This window comes from Tachyglossus aculeatus, chromosome 15 (assembly GCF_015852505.1).
Source record: "Tachyglossus aculeatus isolate mTacAcu1 chromosome 15, mTacAcu1.pri, whole genome shotgun sequence".
NCBI classification, from domain to species: Eukaryota; Metazoa; Chordata; class Mammalia; order Monotremata; family Tachyglossidae; genus Tachyglossus; species Tachyglossus aculeatus.
Window position 1 is genome coordinate 22,877,038 of NC_052080.1, and position 25,997 is coordinate 22,903,034.

The window sequence follows — 25,997 nt, forward strand, 5'->3', positions numbered from 1 at the left end:
ATAAAGGCTTAGTAAATACCACTGATTGACTGACTGCAAACTTCTAAGGCAGTGGATCACAACTACTAACCATACTATACTCTGCCCACTGTCCTGCACAGATAATCAAATAATACTGTTGATTATATGAATTTCCCAGTTAGTAACCCAAAGAGCCTTAGCCTGTCTTGGGAGTGACCCCAGGACCCACAGGTGTAAATCCTAAAAGAAAATCTGCAGGCAAAATAATCCCTCACCCAGAATATGTTTCTAGATCCAAGAACACTGAGTGGAACTAATGACATGCAAACCATTCCCGCTAAAACTCACTTGTGAAGATCACTCAGCAATCTTGTGATCTACTGATCTGTGTGGCTCAATACTAGCTGATTTACTGTATCACTGAGGGGAAAAAAACCCACAGCCCTGTATCAGTGCGGTCCAAAAATTAGGATCTAAATTACCTGATGAATACAAACACTAGCCTCCGATCTTTCAGGTTCATTTTAAAATCTAAAGTTCTTCATCCAATTAAGAAACTGGTACAACAGATGGCAGGCTGAGTTAAAAGTTAAATGTCACTGACAGTGCTCATTCCCTTGCAGTGTTTGGCATCACGGTATTAAGTCACTAGCCATATTTGTCCATACAGGAGGCTATGGTGGGCTACTACAAAGTCACCTGAAACAGCCAATGAAAAGCTATAATGACTTACATGAGATTTTTATATCCATACATAAATTTAAAAAAAATTCAAAAGTCCCTGAATTCAATCTCATTAGAAATGATCACGGCCTGTCTGTTCCATATGGTGCTTTCAATCCTCAAACTCTAAAATGTAACAAAAACATATTTTTGGCTAATACTGGGTGAGGCTTTTTCAACCTTTTGAAATGGAACTGACATTTGGTCTCTTCTCTCAGAGAACCATGGGACTGGAAGTGCTCTCCAGAGACTTTCTAGTTTATCCTTCTAACTCCGGGCAAGACTGCACAGATGGCTATCTTCAAATGTATTTATTACATTGATTAGTAACTCAATCTTTTCATTTCAAACAACTGGCACCAGCTTAGGTCACTAATTTGTAACATAAGGTATTACAACTTTCAAGTAGGGGCACGATCGTCTATAAACGTTCACGTTCCAGGTTGAAAATTTCTTCTCTTGTGTGCACAGAAAACACAACACAAGAGCACACAACCCAAATGCTTACTTACCCTCTTGGAAAGCTTCTATGGATATCTTAGATTGCACTTTGCTGGCTTGGCAATCAATTCCAACTGTCTCCCCCTTCTAGACTGTGAGCCCACTGTTGGGTAGGGACCGTCTCCATATGTTGCCAACTTGTACTTCCCAAGCGCTTAGTACAGTGCTGTGCACACAGTAAGCGCTCAATAAATACGACTGAATGAATGAATGAATGAACTGGGGAGCAGTGTGGCCACCTGGAAAGAGCACAGGCCTGGGAGTACGAGAATCTGGGCTCTACCCCAGTTCTTCCAGTTGACTGCTTATGACCCTGGGCAAGTCGCTTCACTTCTCTGTGCCTCAACTTACACACCTGAAAAATGGAGACTTTCGCCCTCCAACTTCGACTGTGAGTCCCATGTGGGACATGGACTATGCCTGATTCACTTCTATCTACCTCAGTGTGTAGAACAGTGCTTGACACCTAGTAAGCTCTTAACAAAGACCGTGAAAAAAAAATCTGTTAAATTGCAAGATCAAAGCTTTTTCAAGTCCACTAATTAGACTGACAAGCCAAATCCAACTGAGGCCCGGGATACTCTGGAATCTGAATTGATGTGCACTAACCTCCAGGAACATGAGCCATAGCCCTGGAGGCTGGAAAAACCCACTGTTGGGTAGGGACTGTCTCTATATGTTGCCAACTTGTACTTCCCAAGCGCTTAGTACAGTGCTCTGCACACAGTAAGCGCTCAATAAATACGATTCATTGATTGATTGATCTGGTTTCCCACAGTTCACAACTTACAGCTAGCCCTCGAAAGGACCGAGCTCATTTCCTAGGGAGCTTCAGGGAGCCGTCTTCATTTTGGAATGAGAAATGTGAAGAACTCTTCCCCTATCATTTTTCACTCTATCCGTCAACGGTATTTCCTGAATGCTGACTGTGTGCAGAACACTGTATCGGTTAGAGTACAGTACAACAGAGTTACTGAGCATTTAATGGGATCAGAGCACTGTGTTGGTTAGAGTAGAGTACAACAGAGCTGGCAGGTGGGGTTAAGAGAGACAGCAAAGGGAAACCTAGCCATACTGCTGGAGAATCAGCCTGAGGCACAGAGACACAGCCAAAGACCCCAAAATCCATACATTAACACCAAATACGTGTTCTCACACAGCCAAAGACCCCAAAATCCATACATTAACACCAAATACGTGTTCTCAAATCATTCATATGTACAAAAATGCGACCATCTTCTTTTAAGGTTTTCCCCGCTCTCTTCAGCGACCAAGGTCTGATGCCCGAGTCCCTGCTCGGTGGCACATTCACACACTGAGCACAGCCTCTTCACCTTAACTCCTGATGCTGGGTTATTATAACACTGCTACTATTCGTAATGATAATATAATAATTGTGACTTTTGTTAAGCGCTTACTACGTGTCAAGCATGGTGCTAAGTGCTGAGGTAGATCCAAGATAATCAGGTGCCACATGGGACTCACGGTAAGCATGAAGGAGAACAGGCATTCGGCTCCATTTTACAGGTGAGGAAACTGAGGCCCAGAGAAGTGAAGTGACTTGCCCACAGCAGACAAGTGGCAGAGCCAGGATTAGAACCCAGATCCTATGACTTGCAGGCCTGTGCTCTCTCCACTAGACCACTCTGGGTTCTCTCCAGCTGCAATTGGCATTGCCACAAGTGGGACCACCCACGCGTGCCGCTGAGGTCCGGCTACCTCCTCGCCACCATAGTCCAACTCTCCCCTTGCCCGGGGCATCTCCCAACTGTTTCCCATGGCTACCGTGCTTCCCAACCGCATAGCTGGGGTGGGGCTTCCTGCTGAAACCTCGGCTCCGACTCCTCGCTTTCTCTCCCAGCTGTTGACTTAGGCGTAGCAGAATGAAGAGACGGGCCTGAATATTGCACGCGGACACTGAAGCCAGGGAAGATGCCTTTCCACTTGCCTTTCCAATGTGCTTTAACTGGCTTCCCTCAGTGAACAAAATGGCAACCCGCCCTATCGGCTCCAGGGTAAATGAAGCTTAGCACTGGCAGAAAAAAAGCCAATAAGATGACATTCAGATAGGGGCTGTGTAAAGCCTGTGGCTTTGGGCTGCTCATTTCAGGTCTCCCACTAGCCCTCTTATTCATGAGAATGTGCTGAGCCCAGACCAAGATAATCCTTGGGTTCGGCCGACCCTTGCTGCCTCTTCAAACAGTAACTCCGTACTTGCACGTAAATTTTCTGCAGGCCCTGCCTGGGTAATAATAACAATAATAACTGTGATATTTGTTAAGCGCATACTCTGTGCCAGGCACTGTACTAAGCGCTGGGGAAGATAAAAAGTGATTGGGTAGGACACAGTACCTGTCTCACGTGGGGCTCACAGTCATCATCCCTATTTTACAGATGAGGCAACTGAGGGCCAGAGAAGTTAAGTGACTTGCCCAGGGTCACACAGCAGACAAGCGGCAGAGCCAGTATTAGAACCCACATCTTTCCGATACCCAGGCCCCTGCTGTATCCACCGGGCCACAGTTTGGTCCGAATAACATCACTTGCCTGCAGATTTTCAGGTGAGGAAGGTTCATTTCCAGATCTGAGTTCTATTTGCACAAACCTGACTTTCGACAGAAATCATTTGTTCTTGCTCTTTCCCTGGTTAACCTTTTTTAGCAGGATAAATTTGCCGAATAATTTTTTTCCGTTTCCAAAATTAACAGAAGGATATTTCCTAATGTGCTATTTCATTGCCTCCTTTTTAATAATCCTACTACTTGTTCTCTCTGCCTGTTGTTCCACTTGATAATTATTCTCTTATCAGCTTTTACTCCACCCTCTAATTCAGAACCATCAGTACCTGTGACATAAAAACCAAAGAAACAGTCGATCTAATTTGTCCAAAAATATATGAAAGCCTAATTGAGCTGTGAACGGATCATCATGCATAGAAAAAATAATAATTATTATTTTTATTGGCCCAAGAGAGACAGAGTTTCAAATATTTGCAAAGGAAACAAGATGAAACTTATTTCTACAACACTTCCAGAAAATAACCAAAGATAAAAGATAAACAATATAAAATATCTAAACTTTGGAGCTGTCAAATGTGAATTAGAAAATTACTGGCAACAGATCTGAAAGCTACATAGGCCCATATATACTTTTTGAATTAAAATTATCTCGTATTACATGGTGGGACAAAATTATTTATTATACCAGGTTCGAATAAGTTGAAGAGTAATAAAGCAGTAAAAGAGAAAATGGTTAGACTAAGAAAAGAAACTTCACTGAATACTTCAATAAATTACAATTTTTCCCAGTATACTGGAGTACCATATAACTTTTCACATATTTACTTTCACTTCTGTAAAAGAAGATTACTAAACAACTCTAAATTATAACTGGTAAGAATTTGGTTGTTTTTTATAACTGAAACAGCGCAGGGTTTAAAAATTCATAGTTATCGAAACTGAAAGTATAAGGTAGTGATAAACTGTTTTTCAACCAAAATTGTGTTCTTCTAAACAATCTTTAAAGTGCTTAGAACAGTGTTCAGCGCTTAGAACAGTGCTTTGCACATAGGAAGTGCTTAATAAATGCCATTAAAAAAATGTACTAACATCAACTATCCTTCATAGTACTTTTGTCATGAATCTAATATTAAAAAAATCTTCCACAACTAATCAGTCTTTAATAAATCAATCAGTATTATTATTGAAATTTTCATGACAACAAAATAAAGCTGGAGGGATTTCATGACATTGCCTCAATCTAAAACCTAGTTATATTTATCACCCAATAATTAAAGTTTGGGTTTAGCACGTAGTTCAAAACATAACAGTTTCCTAACCTTTGGGTAAATGCACAAGGAATTTTCACTGGGGAGAATGATGCTAGAGCAAGCTTTTTTTCTAAATTTTTGTTAGAAATGTCTGAAATGCAATTTCAAATTCCAGGGCTATGGTGTTTTAGAATTATTTTTTATTTTTATTGATTAGTTAATCCTCTGCTAATAAAATACTCTGCAAAGTGAATTCACAAAGCCTCAAAAGGAAACATACAAAATGAGCCATTGACTTACCTAAGAGCCCATTTGGGGAAATCTAGAGCCTAATTATCTAGATAAACTCTAGGTGAAAAAAAAAAATCACAACTTCTCTGTGATTCATTTCTTATGTACGAATGAACTCTAAATATTAAATTCATCAACAAGAGTACTTTTTAGACTAATGATACCTATTAGAGTACTGAGAAAACTTCAAAAATAAAGTGTTTCATAAATGCCCAATAGCAAAGTCACCTAGAGTTGTTAATAACAAAAAAAATACATCCTTATGCTTTACACTCATTTCTGACAGAAACGGCTTCAACTAAAGAGCATACTCATATACTTTTTTTTTTTTTTACCTAATCAGGTATTTCATCATTACCTCTGTGAAAAATCCCGATTTTGACTTCACACCAGGGAAAACATGCACAAGGCATCAGCGCATATCATCAGCTCACAACCACATACCCTGATAAAATGTCACTGTCACCTTCAAACCTAAATGATGGCATGGCATGTGTGCGCTCCCTCTCAAAATACATCACAAACCTACACAGGGAGGGAAACCAATGCCAGAAGCAGTTCAACCTCAGAAGAAATGCATTAATATGGTATTGTTCTATTTGAAAGGCTTGTTTATACCAAGCAGTCCTACATCCCCTATCAATCAATGGTATTTACGTAGTAGTTATTGACTACAGAGCCCTGTACTAAATACTTGAGAGTACAGTACAATCACAGCCCACAGGGACTTTACAAACCAGTAGGGTAAACAATAAAATAAATTTCAGATTGGAGAAGCAATGAAGTATAAGGATATGTACAGAAGTAATCCAGGAGTGGGGTAATATCGACATGCTGTGGCAGGGGCGGGGATTCAAGTACATAGAAAATACACAAGGGAATTGGATGGGGAGATGAGAGTTTAGTCAGGAAAGCCTTCCAGGAGGTGACGTGATTTTTTTAGGACTTTAAAGATGCTGAGAGTGGTGGTCTGTCAGTATAAAGAGAGACAAAGCTCCAGGCAGGAGGTATAACATGAGCAAAAGGGGTGAAGGAGAGAGACACACACACACACAAAGAGAGAGACAGGAAGCACAGGCAAGAGAGTAAGGAACGGAATTAGCTTTTTGGTACTTGAGAGTTATTTTGAGGGAAAACTAACCTATAATGAAATGTATTAGTGCACCATCCCCAGAATCAAGGCTGAACCAGATTTATTCCGGAATCCATTTCTTCTATGGCTTTTCTGGAAGCTATAATTGGGCACATGATTTTTAAAAGCAGCACATTTTCGAAACTGCCTAAGGACAAAATCCGTAGACAATGTGTTTAAAGTTGATGGTTAATCCACCGGAAAGGTGTTTCATCCTTTCTGTCTTTTTTTTCCATCTCACGTACCCTTCCATAACTGACTCTGTTGGCCCGTGACAAAAGTGCACCATACAGAGGAGGGGGAAATTACTGAACTGGGTATAATGAATGAGGTAAAGGCCCCTGAAAGCCTTTGACCCTCTAGATTGTAAACGTATGGCCAGGAAATGTGTCTGTTATACTGTACTCTTTCAAGCGCTTGGTACCGTGCTCCACACTCAGTAAGCACTCAATAAATACGATTAACTGACCGACAGATTTCATTTATGGGTTCCCGAGTTACAGCACAAATAATAGCATTCTAGAGACTTCTACATGTCCTACTTATCCAAAGCTTAGCTTGTAAGCACATTTTGGGTGACGCAACACGCCGGAGCATTCTTCCCTTCGGTTCTCAAGTCTGTTAGATTCAAATGAAATCAGAACAAAGGGAATGGATCCTTGAGGCAATTTGAATAGGCCATAAATATCTATAACTGGAGAAAATTGTTTGATAAATTAGTAGAAGGGCACTCCAATAAGGCCAAGTGTTACAGACAACCAGAAGTCTTCTTCAAGGATATCAATAGCCCAACTAACTATGAGGACGGGTGCCTGTTTGAAACTGAAAGGATTATGGAATCGTGTGTTTTTCTGAAGAGAAAAATTCTTTACAAAAGAAATCCCCTGACCCAATGGGAACATACAATTTTTCAGATTCAACACCCAAGCTTGGTAGATTTTAAGGTTCATCATGTATGGCAATTATGTCCAACTATTATTTACTTGTACCATTTTCAGCCTGAGAGACCCTGCAGAATTTCAACAACGCGAGTTAGGACATAAAGAAACTAAATTATGCGTTCAGACAAAAGAAATCTTTAGAGAGTACTGTTCGGCTAAACAGATGTTAAATTATTTCACTCAACAATGGAATTTATAATGAAACGGCACCATGAATCCCATGAAGCAAATAAGCAACATCAGTTCATTACATCAGCGGAGTGCAATAAAGGATTTGTGGTTTTTTTATAAGTCATATGTTAGGAAAATGAAGGAAGGTTTAAGTTGTATAATTTACAATTTGCCAAATCGTTTTGATACAAAATGGTTTGTGGGTAAATTAATAAAACATGTAACGATAAAGTCAAGAAGGTGTTCAGTTGATGTTTCAGACTGTTATTATTAAAACTATTTTTATAGTTGGTGAAGGGACATTCCTAAACTTCCTATTAAAGAATCAGTAATTAACCTCACTGTGGGCAGGGAACATGCCTACTAACTCTGTTATATTGTGCTCTCCCAAGAGCTTAGTAGAGGGCTCTGCACCAAGTAACCGCTCAACAAATATGACTGATTGAGACAATGGAGCTACTAAAAAAGCCAGTAGACAATAACATGCTGTTTAGAAATCATCATGTAAAATGGATTATCTAGTCATGAACCACATTTCTACTGAGAAATGGAAATTCTCCTGACCCTGCTTTGATCTCACGCTATCTTTTTGGCCTTTTGGCCCACAGTCTTTTCCCCAGCGCCCATCTATTCAAGGCATTTTGCACCTTGATAAACCCGCAAAGGGTCCATTTTAATAACATGCGTTCTAAACATAACTTTCAGCACCCTGTTCGGTACAGTTCACTGAAACAGCGGCTGCTTTGAATAATGACCCTTTGAAAGACTGCCAAATGACTGTCTGATGATACACTTGTGACTTAGAACATTAGGGTGCAGAAAGAATTAAACGTGACATACAGATTAAAATCTCAAGAAATGTTCTCAATATACTCACATCAGTGTCGGGACCTTTATCCGCACCGGGACATGAGAAAGTAACAAATTCATGGCACCTCTTGTGAACCACAAAACAGCAGACTGGTGGAAAGAAAAACACGAAAATTAGAGCAATCCAGATTTACTGACATGCTCCGGTTTCAAGTTGCTTATGAGTAAAAACAAACTTAGGGGAATTAAACGGGAAGCTCTAGGTGGCAAATAAGAAGCATTTCATTGAACAGCAACCCACACCTAAATCAAGGAGCGACACGGAAATAGCATCACTTCTGAATGTTTGAAAACATTACTAAGCGCTTAGTACAGTGCTCTGCACAAAGTAAGCGCTCAATAAATACAATTGATTGATTGATTGAAAAGAAAAATCCAAAAAGCATATTTACAGGGTTGAAATGATTTGCAGTTAGAAACAAATAAATCAAGATCTAAAAAATTTAATGCTGCTATGATATCGATGTACATTTTCAGACAAATCCATCCATAGATTCATTTCAGCTAACATGATGGGATGGTTTACGTTGGAGGTTGAAGAGATGGACAGTATAGTCTTGGGTTTCCAATCAAGGGTGTGAGAAGTCACTTTGAGAACTGCCACAATCAATCAATGGTATTTATTTACTTACTGTGTGCACGGCCATTTACTAAGCGCTTGGGAGAGTACAATATAACCGAGTCGGTTGATATGTTCCCTGTCCACAAGGAGGTTACGATTTAAAGGGAATTATTTTCCCCTCACAAAGCAAGTCTGACAAGCCTCCCATATGGCAGGGGGAGAAAATAACTTGGGCTCCTATTCCCACTTTTAGCCACTCAGCTCCTCACTCCAGCTGAATCATCATCATCATCATCAATCGTATTTATTGAGCGCTTACTGTGTGCAGAGCACTGTACTAAGCGCTTGGGAAGTACAAGTTGGCAACATATAGAGACAGTCCCTACCCAACAGTGGGCTCACAGTCTAAAAGAAAGCTGAATGTGGAGCAGCACGGCTTAGTGGAAAGAGTACGGGTTTGGGAGGCAGAGGACGTGGGTTCCAATCCCAGCTCCACCATTTGTGGCTCACCCAGTGCTCCGCTACTTCATCATCATCATCATCAATCATATTTATTGAGCGCTTACTGTGTGCAGAGCACTGTACTAAGCGCTTGGGAAGTACAAGTTGGCAACATACTTGCCCGCTGTGTGACCTTGGGCAAGCCACTTAACTTCTCTGTGCCTCAGTTACCTCACCTGTAAAATGGGGATTAAGAGGGTGAGCCACACAGGGGACCACCTGATTACCTTGCATCTATCCCAGGGCTTAGAACAGTGCTTCGTACATTGTGAGGGCTTAAAAAATATTATTATTATTACTCTCCAGAGTTTTCAGGGTAATTCAGGACTGTGTTTCCAGCCCAGCACATAGTACAGTGCGTGTCACGTAGGAAGTGCTTAATAAATCTCATCATTATGCAGTCCCCACCCTGGAAATGCAAGAGAGCAGCAGCAGAGCCATCTACCTCTTCAGCCTAAAGCTAGGGCTGCAAGCTGGGTGTGGGGCAGGGCTCTCTCCCCCCTCAGTTTTCTCTTCCCGCTCAACTTTCTCGGTGCTTGGGCGAGGCCAATGGAAGTGGAAGGTCTACTCCTTCATCATCATCATCATCAATTGTATTTATTGAGCGCTTACTATGTGCAGAGCACTGTACTAAGCGCTTGGGATGTACAAATTGGCAACACACAGAGACAGTCTCTACCCAACAGTGGGCTCACAGTCTAAAAGGGGGAGACAGAGAACAAAACCAAACATACCAACAAAATAAAATAAATAGGATAGATATGTACAAGTAAAATAAATAAATAAATAAATACTCCTTTCCCTCAAGGAGCTTACGGCCTAAAAGGATGTATGCTTGTACCTACTCCAGCACTTAGTATAGTCCCAGACTGAGCCCCCTTTTCCCTCTCCTCCTCCCCATCCCCCCACCCTACCTCCTTCCCCTCCCCACTGCACCTGTATGTATGTTTGTCCAGATTTATTACTCTATTTTACTTATACCTGTTTACTATTCTATTTATTTTGTGAATGATGTGCATCTAGCTTTACTTCTATTTATTCTGATGACTTGACACCTGTCCACGTGTTTCGTTTTGTTGCTTGTCTCCCCCTTCTAGACTGTGAGCCCGCTGTTGGGTGGGGACCGTCTCTGTATGTTGCCAATTTGTGCTTCCCAAATGCTTAGTACAGTGCTCTGCACACAGTAAGCGCTCAATAAATATGATTGAATGGATGAATGAATGCCTAGCACTTATAAAGCATTTACTAAATACCATGCCCATCTTCCTGTACATTGGCTTCTCCGTGATCCTTTCCCATCGGGGCCGTGGAACAAAGAAAAAAAATATCTAAGACCTGTGCTGAGACACCTTTTTTGGGCCGAGGCCAAAGCACCTATAACTTGAACGAGGATGGCACGCTGCACGGGCCCAGATTCTTTGAAACTCCTCTAACATGGGACTATCTTCAGGAACCTTGGGGAAGGCCAGTCGGATTGATGAGGGAACGGAAGCACGGAGAAATGAAGTGACTTGCCCAAGGTCACACAGCAGACAAGCGGTGGAGTCAGGATTAGAACCCACAACCTTCTGACTCCCATGCCTAGGCTCTTTCCACTACGCCATACTGCTTTGGTGAGCAGCTGCCTCCCTCTTCCCAGCGCTTAGAACAGTGCTTTGCACATAGTAAACGCTTAATAAATGCCATCATTCATTCATTCATTCAATCGTATTGATTGAGCGCTTACTGTGTGCAGAGCACTGTACTAAGCGCTTGGGCAAGTTGGCAACATATAGAGACGGTCCCTACCCAAACAGTGGGCTCACAGTCTAGAAGGGGGAGACGGAGAACAAACCAAAACATATTCACAAAACAAAATAGAATATGTACAAAATAAATAAATAAGTTCCAAGATCCCTCCACTGAAGCACTGTCTTGTCCATCAATGCTTAAACCAGTGCTTGACATACGGTAAATGCTTTACAAACACCATTAAAAAAAAAAAAAAGGCGGCATACCCTAGTGAAAGTAGCATGCTCTAGTAGAAATAGACCAGGCCTGGGAATCGGAGGGCCTAGGTTCTAATCCCAGCTCTGCCAGTTGCCTGCTGTGTGGCCCAGGGCAAACAATAATAATAATAATGTTGGTATTTGTTAAGCGTTTACTATGTGCCAAGCACTATTCTAGGCACTGGTGTAGATACAAAGTTATCAGGTTGTCCCACTTGGGGCTCACAGTCTTAATCCCCATTTTACAGATGAGGTAAATCATAATCATTATTATTATAATCATTAAAATTATTATTAATAATAATATCAGTCGTATTTATTGATGATTATCATTATTATTATTATAATTATTATCATCATTATTATTATTCCACGATGTCCCGCAGGCTCAGCCTGTTATTCTCTTTAAACTCTCCGCCCGTTTCCGGGAGGATGCAGACCCCAGCAAGGTCAATCTGGGGGTGGGAGCCCAGCCCGCACACTCCACTCCTCTGCCACTCACCTCCTCACTGGTCCTCATTCTCGCCTGTCCCACCGTCGACCCCCGGCCCACATCCTACCTCTGGCCCGGAATGCCCTCCCTCCTCACATCCACCAAACTAACTCTCTTCCCCCTTTCAGAGCCCTACTGAGAGCTCACCTCCTCCAGGAGACCTTCCCAGACTGAGCCCCCCTTTTCCTCTGCTCCTCCTCCCCTCCCCATTGCCCCTACTCCCTCCCTCTGCTCTGCCTTCTTCCCCGCCCCACAGCACTTGTGTCTATTTGTATATATTTATTATTCTATTTATTTCATGAATGATGTGCATATATCTATAATTCTCTTTATCTATTTTGATGTTACTGATATTATTGTTTGGTTTTATTGCCTGTCTCCCCCTTCTAGACTGTGAGCCCGTTGTTGGGTAGGGACCGTCTCTATATGTTGCCAACTTGTGCTTCCCAAGCGCTTGGTACAGTGCTCTGCACACAGTGAGCGCCCAATAAATACGAATGAATGAATGAATTATTCTATATATTTTATTAATCATCATCATCATCAATCGTATTTATTGAGCACTTACTATGTGCAGAGCACTGTACTAAGCGCTTGGGAAGTACAAATTGGCAACATATAGAGACAGTCCCTACCCAACAGTGGGCTCACAGTCTAAAAGGGGGAGACAGATTAATGATGTGTATATATCTATAATTCTGTTTATCTATTTTGATGTTATTGTTTTGTTTTATTGTCCGTCTCCCCCTTCGAGACTGTGAGCCCGCTGCTGGGTAGGGATTGTCTCTATCTGTTGGCCAAATTGTACTTTCCAAGTGCTTAGTACAGTTCTGCGCACACAGTCAGCTCTCAATAAATACGACTGAATGCATGAATGGTGTCTGTCTTGGGATCTGCATCGGATTCTCTCCCTTTCCTCCTTTGTTTTCTCTCTCTAACCTTGAACTTCTGATTCCCCTGTTCCCCCTACCTCTCCACCCCCATTCACATTTTACCTGAGAGAAATTAAGAGGCTTCATTTCCCTTGATTCCAGATGGAAATAATAATAATAACGGGTAACATTTCTTAAAAGTTTACAAAAATTTACTTGCAATTTGTGGCTTTTAAAAAAGTGCAGCCCCCTTATGAATATGAAACTGCTGCACAGAAGTCCTGCTAACAATGGGTTAGAAATGTGTGCCATAAAGGAAGTATTGCTGTGGGCTGGTAACGTCGATACCAAAATAACAATCATTTGAAAGTCCACAGAGTGAAACCATCTAGAGAATAATTTACAACGGCAGTTTCAAGGGGACCACCCCATGAATCCGGATATTTATCTTTTGATTTGACAATGATTCCACATTACCCTAAGGTTAGAAGTTTCCCATTATTTTTCCACTCTTCCCACCAACATCATTAAAGGACAATTAGGCCAAGGGGACCCATCCAAGTTGCTTCACTGATCTTTTCCTCGGGTTCTCAGAGGCCCAGGGAATGTGAGGCAGTAGAAATGGTTTACTTTCTCCCTTTGTTTCACTATTCAAGTTAAAGTCAAAGAATATAATAGATCTAATTAGCACAGATAATGACAAAACTGTATATTTATCTATCTCACCATTGATTTATTAAATCCATTACCACTTTTTGTTTGTTATCATTCTGGGTATCTGTCTACCCCCACGTAGACTGTGAACCTTGGTTTAGGACAGGTACTATATCTGATCTAATTATGCTACCCCATGCATAGTCAAGGTTAAGTGCTGAATACGAATCATAACCAACCAACCTTGAGCACTAATTAGGGAAGAGCAGCGCTCATTTAAATACAAGTTTCATTTGAATGATTTGCAAATTAGAAATACTTATTAATGGCTACAAGCAGTCACAACTTCTCAAGTAAAACCGACAAGATCGTTTTAGGCAGAGAGCAGAATCACGTAATCGCGATGGCAGGGTTTACAAATATGAACTAATGAGTGTAGAGAAGTGTTGCCTACTGGAAGGAGCGGGGAACTGGGAGTCAGAAGACCTGAGTTCTAATCCCAGCTCCACCGCTTGTCTGCTGTGGGCACATCACTTAACCTGCCTTTGCCTCAGTTACCCCATCTGGAAAATGGGGTTTAGGACTGTGATCCCAATGTGGGCCGGGGACTATGTCCAACTCAATTATCTCGTATCTACCCCAGCGCTTAGTACGGTGTCTGTGATGCATGTAGCACTTAAATACCATCAAGAAATTGACATTCAATGCTTCTGCCATTTCATATCATAAACATCACTATCCACTGAGGGCTTTCCCCACTAAGTCTGGGGCTTGGCCATCAGTGACGTTGACTTCTGACCGGACAACTGCGTAGGCCATGCAGCAGGGTGGATGAGCTCTGCAGTCATTCATTCATTGGTATTTATTGAGAGCTTACTGTACGCAGGGCACTGTGCTCAGCACTCGGGAGAGTACAGTACCACAATAAACAGACACATTCCCTGCCCACAAGGAGCTTGCAATCTAGAGGAATCCCAATCAAAGACTTGCAAAGTGGGCAGCAGAGGCCACTGTGGCTACCCCACCGGCTAGCCTCAAACGGCCTGCCAGCCTACGACATTACGATACCTTAGAGGACGGCAATTGGGCCCGTGATGAAGTCACTTGGGCTCCGAATGGAAATTGCGGAAAAGAAAATTGAAGGAAGATTCCTTGTGGAAGGATTGGTAAAAAGTGTGTTCAAAATCTTTTCAACACTGGTTCACCCTCAATGAGGGAATCAGATATTTTCCTGTAATTCAGGCTCAGAAATGCTGAGGCCATCGTCCTCAAGTGGAGAAAAAAATGACCCCCCCCCCAAAATCACACTGTATACCCATAACTTGGATACTGTAAGTTTATGAGTTTGTCACATTTTAGAAGGGACACAATCAAGTTGAAGAAGGTAAAGAGAAGAGCAACCGAGATGATGAACACAGCACTTCCTTGTAATGATTGACCGACAAGGTTAGCTTTCAACAACACTGAAAGAGGTGATCTGATTGAAGCCGACAAAATCAGGAAGGCCATGGGCAGACTGACAGAAATGTTGTTCACAAAATCCCACGGTTCCAAAACGCCCCCTGAAACTTGGGAAAGTTGGGAGGTTTCGAAAATCCAAGAGGAAGCAGTACTTCACATAGTGGGTGGCAAGCAGAATTTCCACCAGAAGTCACATCAGCAGATAAATTAGTTGGCTCAAGACAGGTTTGGAAAAGTTCATGGATGAGTGGTCGGTAATGGATCTCTAGAGGGAAAATTAAAATTATAGAAGGGAAAGTCGAGCAGTTAGGCGGTTCACATTTAAACATGAGGAGGGGCAAGATATCACCTTCTTGCCAGTGTCTGAGACCAAATATTGGACAAACGTTTTGACCCAGAATTGGCATCCCTTAGGCTTCTGTTTTCAATACGCATTTGACTAGCCGTCGGAAGAATCTTCCCTAATTCCAGAGTTGGATTTTAGCCACTCTCATGCTAGAGGAAGTGTGAGAAGGGGATGGTTTGTGTGTGGGGGTATGCATGCACGCGCACACATGTATGACTATAATCCACTTGCATATAACCAACATATTTGGATACAAATGGCTTTAAGGATGGCTAGTAGAGTCGGACTCAACAGTAGGGATCGGCTTGAATTAATAATGAGACCAGGTCTCAGGAGCCGTTCTCCTTATCCAGCCAACAAGGAAAATTAGGCTTCACAGCATTCTTTCCTATTCCACATTAGTAGTAACGATATTAGTGAGTGACTAATTAGTGAGTAACTGCTAACTGTGTGCAGATCACTGAACTAAGTGCTTGAAGGGAATAGACAGTTGGGATTTTAGCACAGTCCCTGTTCCTTAGGGGGCTAGTCACTATTATACATTTATTTTCTTCAATGCAATAAGATATTCTGGTAGTCCATTTGATTTCTCTGCTACTTTTCCCCAAAGAATTTCCAATATACAATATGCTACATTCTTCACCATCAGGTGAACATGGAGAGGAGAAAATTACTGTTCTTCAAATCCCTCTGAAAGCCTATTTAGTCCTTTTTGTATTTGTGCTTCACAGCACACTCATTATTTTACGTCCACAGTGTCTTCAAGTTACTAACTCTTTAATTTAGTCATCAATGCACCCAACAGGAAAGAGATACCATACCTCTTGCTAGAATGGTTATACTTTGCCCAGGTTTACGGCACATTTCAAAATCCTTTAGAATCAATATGGTTCTTTTTAATGGTGATGGGCAGTATGCTTGGAATTGGATTAAAGTATTTGGAATAAACCATATTACATATAATTGCAAAATAAATTATAATAGGGAGGTATGTTTGTGGTCAGAGAATGCTTTTTGTACTACATTAAGCTGAAGCCTCTAAAACCACAGTAATGAAATAGAAAGAGACTGAAAGATAAGGCTTTGCGTCAAACTTCTGGACAACACAAACTTTATCCTAGCTATAAACTATTGCGGCTTTCCATTTTCCTCCAGAATTCTAAAGCTACTCATTCCATTATTATTTTACCAACTGAATAATAGGATGTGATTCTATGGAAAATACTGGGAAATCTGAACATTATAAATTGCATTCCAATTGGTCATGTATTTGAACTAGCACAATCCAAAGAAAAAGCCCAGCTGTATCATATGTGACATGTCTTGCATGAGAGAATTAAGATAAATTATGGTGAGTTTTATAAGAGCTATTTCAAGAACCATCAGGATAGAGCCATCCTTTAGGACTCAAAGAAAACAGTAGCGACTGCTGGATTATAAGGCGCTTGAGGGCAAGGATCTAGTCTTCTGTTTTTATTGTAGGCTCCCAATCACCTCGATATCAACTTTCAACAGGATCTCCTGATGTTCCGCGAGCTTAATGTGTGCAGAGCACTGTACTGAGTGCTTAGGGGAGTACAACACGAGTTGAGGGAAACAATCCCCACCCACTGAAAGCACCACAACACTTCCCAAAGACTGCCTCCAATGAAGAAAAATCTAAGCGAAATACAGGATTCTCCACAAAGGTGCTCAATAAACGCTGAGGAAAACGCTACTGAAGATCTGCGTTTTCAAATGTTAACGATAAAACTGATATGTGATTGACACCCCCACATCATGTTGTTCTGTGAAGAGAAGCAGCGCGACTCAGTGGAAAGAGCCCGGGCTTTGGAGTCAGAGGTCATGGGTTCAAATCCTGGCTCTGCCACTTGCCAGCTGTGTGACTTTGGGCAAGTCACTTGACTTCTCTGTGCCTCAGTTACCTCATCTGTAAAGTGGGGATTAGACTGTGTGCCCCACATGGGACAACCTGATCACCTTCCTTACATCCTCCCCAGCACTTAGTACAGTGCTTTGCACATAGTAAGCGCTTAACTTAGAGGCTTAACTTAGAGGCTTAAGCGCTTAACATAGAGAAGCAGCGTGGCTCAGTGGAAAGAGCCCGGGCTTTGGAGTTAGAGGTCATGGGTTCAAATCCCAGCTCCACCAATTGCCAGCTGTGTGACTTTGGGCAAGTCACTTCACTTCTCTGTGCCTCAGTTACCTCATCTGATCACCTTGTAACCTCCCCAGCGCTTAGAACAGTGCTTTGCACATAGTAAGCGCTTAACAAATACCATCATTAGTATTATTAACAAATGCCATTATTATTATTATTATTATTATTATTCTGTACTCTCCCAAGAGCTTAGAACAGTGCTCTGCACATAGTAAACACTCAATACCACTGATCGATTGACTAATTAACATGTGTACATTCCATCTGCCCCTCTGAATGCCTAGCACCATTTCTGCTTCTTGTTCGTGATGTCACATTTGTCTCAAAACCTCTGTTTATAAAAATCAGTCCATTAAGAACTGCTGTCCAACAGGTTGAGCTATTTCCTAGCTGCTCGTGGCCAGGCAACGTTATCTGAGACTCTCCATCATTTTGTCTTTTGTCCTTGTTTACGATTTCCCTTTTTCAATTCAGAATTTGTCTACTGTTTGGGTATGTGATCCATTCTCCTCATGTCCTTCTGAACCACAGTGTTGTTTTGAAGTTGATGCACTGACTGCTATCCGGAACCTCACTGTTTGTGATCCTCCTATTAATAATGATTGTAAAAATAATTGTGGTATTTATTGTTTACTGTGTGCCTAGTACTGTACTTACAGGGGTAATTGCAATACAAATTCACTGAGGAGGACAGATGAAGCAAATAAATGATTCCTAAGCAGCTACAGGGTGGTGACTTCACATTGGGTTTACGAATGGAGGAAATGGCAGAATATACTTTTTAAAGACCTAGGATTGAAGAATCTCAAACATAAAGAAGCAGCATAGCGCTCTCTCTCTCTTTTTATATATATTTATAAATTTATATATGCATATATAAATTATATATATATATATATATATATAATATATGCAATTGCATAACTGCAGGCTGTTGGGGGACAACTACTGGAGATCCACAAGTAGTTGGGGATTAAGACTGTGAGCCCCCCGTGGGACAACCTGATCACCTTGTAACCTCCTCAGCGCTTAGAACAGTGCTTTGCACATAGTAAGTGCTTAATAAGTGCCATCATTATTATTATTATTATTATCCACCAGCCTGGGAGAGATTTTGGGCAATAGGAATATCAAGAGGAAGCCTCAAAAGCAGCAACATGGGCTGGGACTTCTGGCAAAGGACTGTTGTTATGTGCACCATAAAGTGCAATGGAATATAGGCCTCAACACAGACTTTCTGGGCACATCTGCACCCATAAATGAAATCTCACTTTCGATAATGTCAACTTTTAATTTAAAGATGGATTATATATATATTAGTAGAGTGTCCTGAAATCAATTACCACTCAATAAATACCACTGAGATATATACAAATATATACATACACATACATATACGAACACTTTCAAGTATAAGTATGCATTCCTACTTCAGTAAACTGTAGTTCAATTCAATTCACTCCAGTCCATATTCACCAATTTGCAACAGCTTACTCAGATTTTTATCCACAAAATTCAACACAGAAGTCTTAACTTTGTTTTAACTACCTTATAGCCGTCTTGAGGGCAGGGATCTTGCCTAGAGGACTCAATAAATGTTATTTGTTTCCAAAAGGCTAGCTTGCTTTCCATAGGTGTTGCAAAACAAAATGCATGTTTACTTTCAGCCCTGTACATGACACCCGGCCCCAATCCAATTCCTCTTAGGAAAGAGGTTAAAGGTAACTCTTTAAAGCTGGAGAGCTCACTTAATTATGATAGAATGACTACCATTCAACAAAGATGGCATTCTGAAGAAGAGCTTATTAAATTTAATATAAACACTTTTCTTAGAGGTCAGGACCTGAACTTAGATCTGTTTCTCTTCTTTTGATGCGTGAGGGGTTGCCATTGTGTGAGATGGTTTTAATTAATTTTTGCTTAGCTGGAAGGGATTAATGAGAGGCAACCGGAGAGAAAGTAAAAAAAAAAATGAATTTGTAGTCTCTAAGGCAAGTGAGGTACTTTTAGCTGCCAATGAAAAGTCATAAAAAACTCGCTCATATTTGCATGTAGAAGAAAATTATTGGTTTCAGATTTACAACCGTGAAAACAGTCTTCTACGGGGATACGTGGTGAAGCTGTATGAAAACAAATCAAACCCCAGTGTTTTATCACATGCTAAGTAATGCCATTCTTCGCAGCAGTCCTTCTGCCTATGTATATATGTTGGTACATATTTATTACTCTATTTATTTATTTATTTATCTTATTTGTACATATCTATTCTATTTATTTTATTTTGTTAGTATGTTTGGTTTTGTTCTCTGTCTTCCCCCTTTTAGACTGTGAGCCCACTGTTGGGTAGGGACTGTCTCTATATGTTGCCAATTTGTACTTCCCAAGCGCTTAGTACAGTGCTCTGCACATAGTAAGCGCTCAATAAATACGATTGATGATGATGCTCTCCAGAAACTCTCCCCGTTGCTCTCCGGCCGGAGCTGCCGTCCTCTGCGGATTGCACGTAGACTAACCGTGGGCGACGTGGCAACGGCAGGCCATATTGTTGGCGTGACTGGCCTAAAGGGTGTTGGCCTTAAAAGAGCAACAAGATGCAGTGCCTGTGGTTCCACCACTGAAAGATGATGCCCAATAGTGAGGATGTGAATGCTAGAAATTGTGGCCACACAGGCACAGACAACAGCGCTGCTCAAAAAAAAAAAATTAATCATATTTATTGATGGCTTAGAGTGTGCAGGGCACTGTACTAAGCACTTGGGAGATTATAATATAACAGAGTTGGCAAACATACTCCCCAAAACACTGCAAGTCATTACGTAAATGAGGGTAAAATACAGAAAATCCATTCTTTCCCACGTCATTACTTACGTACACATCTGCAATTTATTTGTTAATATTAAATGTCTGTCTCCTCCTCTAGACTGTAAGCTCATTGTGGGCAGGGAATGTGCCTGTTTATTGTTATACTGCTCTGCACACAGTAAGCACTCAATAAATGCCATTGACCGACTGACATTTACTACAAGAAAACTTTGGGGTGCAGGCAAGATAGTCGGAGACACAGTCTCTGTTCTTACTCTAGTCCTGATCTAAGTGGTAGTGCTTAGTCTAAGCACTATCTTATTCTCTTTTAGCACATGAGTAAACTGAGGCACTGGGAGGTTAACTGGCTACCCAGGGTCCTACGATAGGCCAATGTCAGTGCTGATAGTAGATCCCAGGTGTCAGGACGCACAGATCTAGTCCTCAAACTGAGCCGTGTGACTTCTCCATATATAAACAATCACATACATGGGATTCCCCACATACCCAGGCCCGAAAAGAAATCTAGGTTAGCCTAATGAAGTGAGACAATGAGCCTAAGCAAAAAAGTGAAAAACTCTGTCCCTAACTCATCTCTCCCTTGCTTTTTTCTATGGAATTTGTTAAGAACTTACTATGTGTCAAACACTGGAGTAGTTACAAGTCAGTTAGGTTGGCTACAGTCCCCGTCCCACATGAGGCTCACCGTCTAAGTACAAGGGAGAACAGCTTTACAGTTGAAGAAACTGAGGCACAGAAAAGTTAAGTAATTTGCCCAAGGTCACACAGCAAGCAATTAGCAGAGCCAGGATTAGAATCGGGTCCTTCTGAATCCCAGGCTGTAAGGTTTTCAAGGGTGTCTGTCTCCGGGGAAGTGCTTCGGAAAAGTGCTGAAGTTTGCTGCCCGAGTTGTCATCCCCTGGTGACACTTTAAGCTCATTGTGATGGGAAGGAGTGATGGAAATGGAAAGTAGGGAAGCTGTGGAATGGCTGGGATCGCAGTTAACTTTATAAACCAAATCAGACTTTTGCAGTCTGATAAATACTGAAAAGAGATTGACAATGGTGAAATTAATCTGAACCACTGATTTGGTTCTGCAACTGCTATCTTGTCCTGGAGAGATTTGTTGGGAAGGTGGAAATGATCAATGTCCATAAATACAAAGCATTCCTCCTGAGTGAGGACACTTAAATCCCTTCGCCAACTCAAAGACATCTATAACTAAAGAAATGGAATGATGAAGAAAAACTGGGTCCGATGGCAGAATATATCTAATTCAACGGTCGGTCTGCTTACACCTGTACGTAAATCGTCAAGAGAGAAAATTCCCCCTTTATGGAGAAACACCACAGAGCTCTACCCTTTCTATCATCAATCGTATTTATTGAGCGCTTACCGTGTGCAGAGCACTGTACTAAGCGCTTGGGAAGTACAAGTTGGCAACATATAGAGACAGTCCCTACCCAACAGTGGGCTCACAGTCTAAAAGACTGTGTTTCTACCACCCTGATGTGGTGAAACACAGGAAGAGCTGAGCGGAGCTGCTCCAGGGGTATGATGAGGAGGAACCGGGAGGTCATTCCCCGCTCGCAACCTTTGTAACTGTACCTGCGGATTATCTAACTGTCACATAACACACACTTAAAAATGCAGTGGCCTAATGGCATCTAGAATATGTCAAGCCCAATTCACTACAGGGTGTTTGAAGTGGAAAATGTACTTTGCAAAGCTTCTAAAGATGTGTGGATGTGAATGAGGGCCTCTGGATGATTAATTGTACATATGTGTGTGTGTGTGTATAAACAGAGAAGTGGAACCAAGAGGCTTGGAGATGGTCCCAGGTGGAATTAGCTAGGAATGGAAGGCATGCTTGAATTATCCCTCCTGGCCCCCATTCCCTAGTTACAACCTCTTCTCTTCTGCCACTGACTACTTCTCTGGAGGAACAGGCCTGTGCTATGCTCCAGGAAGGGACCGCAGGAATAAATTCCATCTTAAAAGCATGCAGGGAGGCAACCAAACACAAACGGACATCTCTCAAGTCGTAAATTCCATTCCTGGAACACTCTCTGCCTCAGTTTCCTTTCAGAGAGACACAATGATCTATATTTGTTCAAGTGGCATGACACTATGGAACAAAGCCATCTAATATGTGGATTAAATTAATGCTCCGTTATAACAGATGAATCATGAGCATTTCGAACTCCAGATGACGCTTTCAAGTCTTTAGAACAAAATGGGATTTAGCAAAATTTTCCTGTATTACGATCCTTTGAAATAATTGTAAAATGCCCTTTTTAAATCTGAAATTAGAGCAGATTAATTTTACAGTATATACAGCCTGTTCTTGGCATCAAAGCAAAATCTTTTTTTTTAGTCAAGAGCCCGTATATTGGTAGCACATCACGTTCACATTCTGATTGGCAAGAAAGAGAATATGGTACAAAAAAGAACTGATTTAGAGTGAGTATCTCCTGCAATGGGACTTGATCAGTAGTAAGAGAGAGACCAAGAAGAAAAACTAACACTCTAAAAATACCAAAAACCATTGCTAAGGAAAATCATGCTTTCACAGAAGAACCATCAGTTTCTTATTGATTTATTTTGCTTAATGTGCTTCTGAATTCAGAGAATGGCAGTTGCCATTTTACAATTACAGAAACCGTCCATCAAGACTGGTATGCCACTCCTGGCAATAGCCTTATAGTGGATGGGAAGAAAATTATTCCTTAGGGCACAGCCATACTAGATTTTTAGTGAATTGTTTTCTGTTAGTGAAATCACTTTGACTGACAGATTAATAGGGGGATGGTCAGTCAGTCAATCAATCAATCAATCGTATTTATTGAGCGCTTACTGTGTGCAGAGCACTGTACTAAGCGCTTGGGAAGTACAAGGTGGCAACATCTAGAGACAGTCCCCACCCAACAGTGGGCTCACAGTCTAGAAGGGGGAGACAGAGAACAAAACCAAATATATTAACAAAATAAAATAAATAGAATAGATATGTACAAGTAAAATAGAGTAATAAATATGTACAAACATATTTGTACAATATAACATACAATCAGTAACCTTGCCCAGGGTAAGCTAAATGTTTTGCTAACTTGTACTTCCCAAGTGCTTAGTACAGTGCTCTGCACACAGTAAGCGCTCAATAAATACGATTGAATGAATTGAATGGAGAGGAAGATTTCTAAATCCTGCAGTATTTTTGACTAGAGTAGGCATAACAGTCACTGTCCCATTAATCACTACCCATTTAATTAACTTAGTTTAGATTATTCCTGTCATTTCTTTGTGTGTGCTACATGAAATTTGTGTCATTGCAGATTTGTCAGTCAAGTGCAGAGACCATGGGGTTAGGACCCTGGACTGAGGTGGCCACTGGTCCATTTTTACATAGGCTATTCTGTACTTTAATTTTATGATGAGAACATTAAGGACATGGCGAGTTGGGCAGGCAAAGAAGCTGCCATTTATTAGGAACATGGGCCGTGAGCTCTAATGATGGACAATCTCACTTTTCCTCAAGATGACTGTCCGGTTAATGAGGAAATGAGTTGCATTCAACAGCATTTATAACGTACTTTGCAGATATTCTTCTATCCAGTATTTTTAAGTACCCAGCTGCCCTCCATCTCGGCTTTAAGCAGAACGGCACCAAATCAGAACTTCAGTCAATTATAGATCCTACTCAAACAAATGTAGACTCTAAGCTCGTTGTAGGCAGGGAATGTGTCTATTGTATTGTTATACTGTACTCTCCCAAGCGCTTAGGACAGTGCTCTGTACACAGTAAGCGCTCAATAAATCATCATCAATCGTATTTATACGATTATAAATACAACTAAATACAAATAAATACAACTGATTTATATTTACTGTATCTTCTCTAATTCTACAATCTCTTCTTTCCACGAAGGACGAATCATCCTCTAGTGTCAAATGCCAGTCTCACATTTAAACCAGGGACATAAGTAATTTAAGTCTTTTTTAAAAAAAACAAAACGAAAAGGCCACGATTCATGTTCTCACACATATTTTCCTCCCCCAACACCAGTTTAATGATCCTAAATAGAAGACACCCATTCTTATTCCTTTCACTTGATAAATAAACTCCGCTTTAAATCAAGCCTTTCACAATCCCAGAACCTTCCTCATAGAAAGGAGAATCACATTTTTTGGTAAATACCAGATTTCTCTTAAAGTTGAAACTGCTGAGGTCGTTTGTCCTTGATTTAAAATTAAAAAAGGAGAAAGTTACTTCTGGATTTGACTTTACATACATGATGCACGAAAATCAACAGTTTTTACGGCTTTGAAAATCTCACCTGACAATGAACATCATTATAAAGGGAGGTCTGTCTACTTCTCTCTCTCAAACACACTTGCTTGTTTCAGTACAGTCGGTTTTGAGAGTGAACACTCTCCCCAAGGTTTCCATTCAAACTATTACCTCCCGACAGAGAGAAAAAATACAGCTCTGGTTAAGGGCAAGAGATACCAGGCCGAACACCGTCTGGTTGCAGAAACTTTACCTAATTATTTTTATCCCTGGGCTCTTCTTTTCCACAGAATGTAAACAGTAATACTAACTGAAAAGGACTAATGTGAGATTCCCTTCATGTTTATATGTTTCTCACCCTAACTTCTTCAATCTCAAAGGACAGCCTGTCCTACTGTGCTTTAGAAACTCCACTATTAATGAAAAACTTTGTTTATTTGGATTAATGTACTAAGCATTTGTGAAAGTACAATACAACAACAAATTCCCCTCCAACCACTCAGAAACTGCAAAATCCCAGAAGTCTGGTTGCATCAACATGTCAACTGCTAAAGGCAGTGAGACCTGCCTCATTGTGTTTAGCATATAGCACAGGATTATATTATATGAGAATGATTAAGCTCTTGGCTTCTATTTACTTTGCAGAAGTGCTCGACGAGTTGACAATTTGTCTATTTTATGGCATTTTGGTTCTACTTCTTCACCCAGCTGGCACTGGAGATGGATTAGATGAAAAGCTAATTGGGGCCAGGTCCCCAATTTTTCACAGTAACCAAAGCCGATTTATCGGCTCCTTCAACCTGATTTATCCAGAGCCCGAAAGTGACTGCTGCTATGAGTGACTACATTCCATCATTAAAGGATGATCTATATGCTCACTTCCAAACTGTTTACACAGATGGGCTGATTTATTAAAGCAGTTAATGCTAAATGAGGGTGATTGTGATAGGTCTGCAATATACATTAAAAGCATGTACGTATGTGTGTGTGCTTGTGCATGTGTGCATCTGTGGAGGAGAGGGTGGTTTTCTCATTTAAGACATGTTACTTGGATGATCATACATTCTGGGTTAGCCATGACGGTTTCAAATAATTGTGGACGGTCCCAGTCAGTTAGAGAGAAATTCACAAATGTTCAGCATTATGACCACACTGGCTAAAATCACTGCCTTTCCTTAAACCAACTTTCATCTGCTCTGACTTGGACTTGCACATTTGGGCTCAAAGCATACTTGGTTTACGTTTAACCCATTCTGGAAATGTAGGAAGATGTCCTGGGGACCAGAGGCTGTCCCCAGGATGTCCCTGCCCCCAACTCTCATGGTTGCCAAGAGAGAAGAGGATGACATTATGCCTAGATGACTGTATTATTTTTATTGAAAACTTGGACAACCTAAACATGTGTTCTGATTCCTTAACAGATGAACAAATAAAGAAGTTGACTAACACGCTTCTGTGTGCCACCAAGACCCATTAGCTGATTCATCTTAATAATATAACAATCCTAAC

The 25,997-nt window shown here is 41.1% G+C and overlaps 1 protein-coding gene across 2 annotated transcripts in view; it reads right to left on the reverse strand.

Moving 5' to 3' along the window:
* PRKCA (protein kinase C alpha) overlaps window positions 1-25,997 on the reverse strand; it is a 342,829-nt gene that overhangs the window by 197,869 nt on the left and 118,963 nt on the right. For both annotated transcript variants that reach the window (XM_038757073.1, XM_038757072.1), the window contains exon 3: window positions 8,367-8,449. In XM_038757073.1, the coding sequence (XP_038613001.1) occupies window positions 8,367-8,449 (83 nt within the window). The remainder of the gene's footprint in view (window positions 1-8,366; window positions 8,450-25,997) is intronic.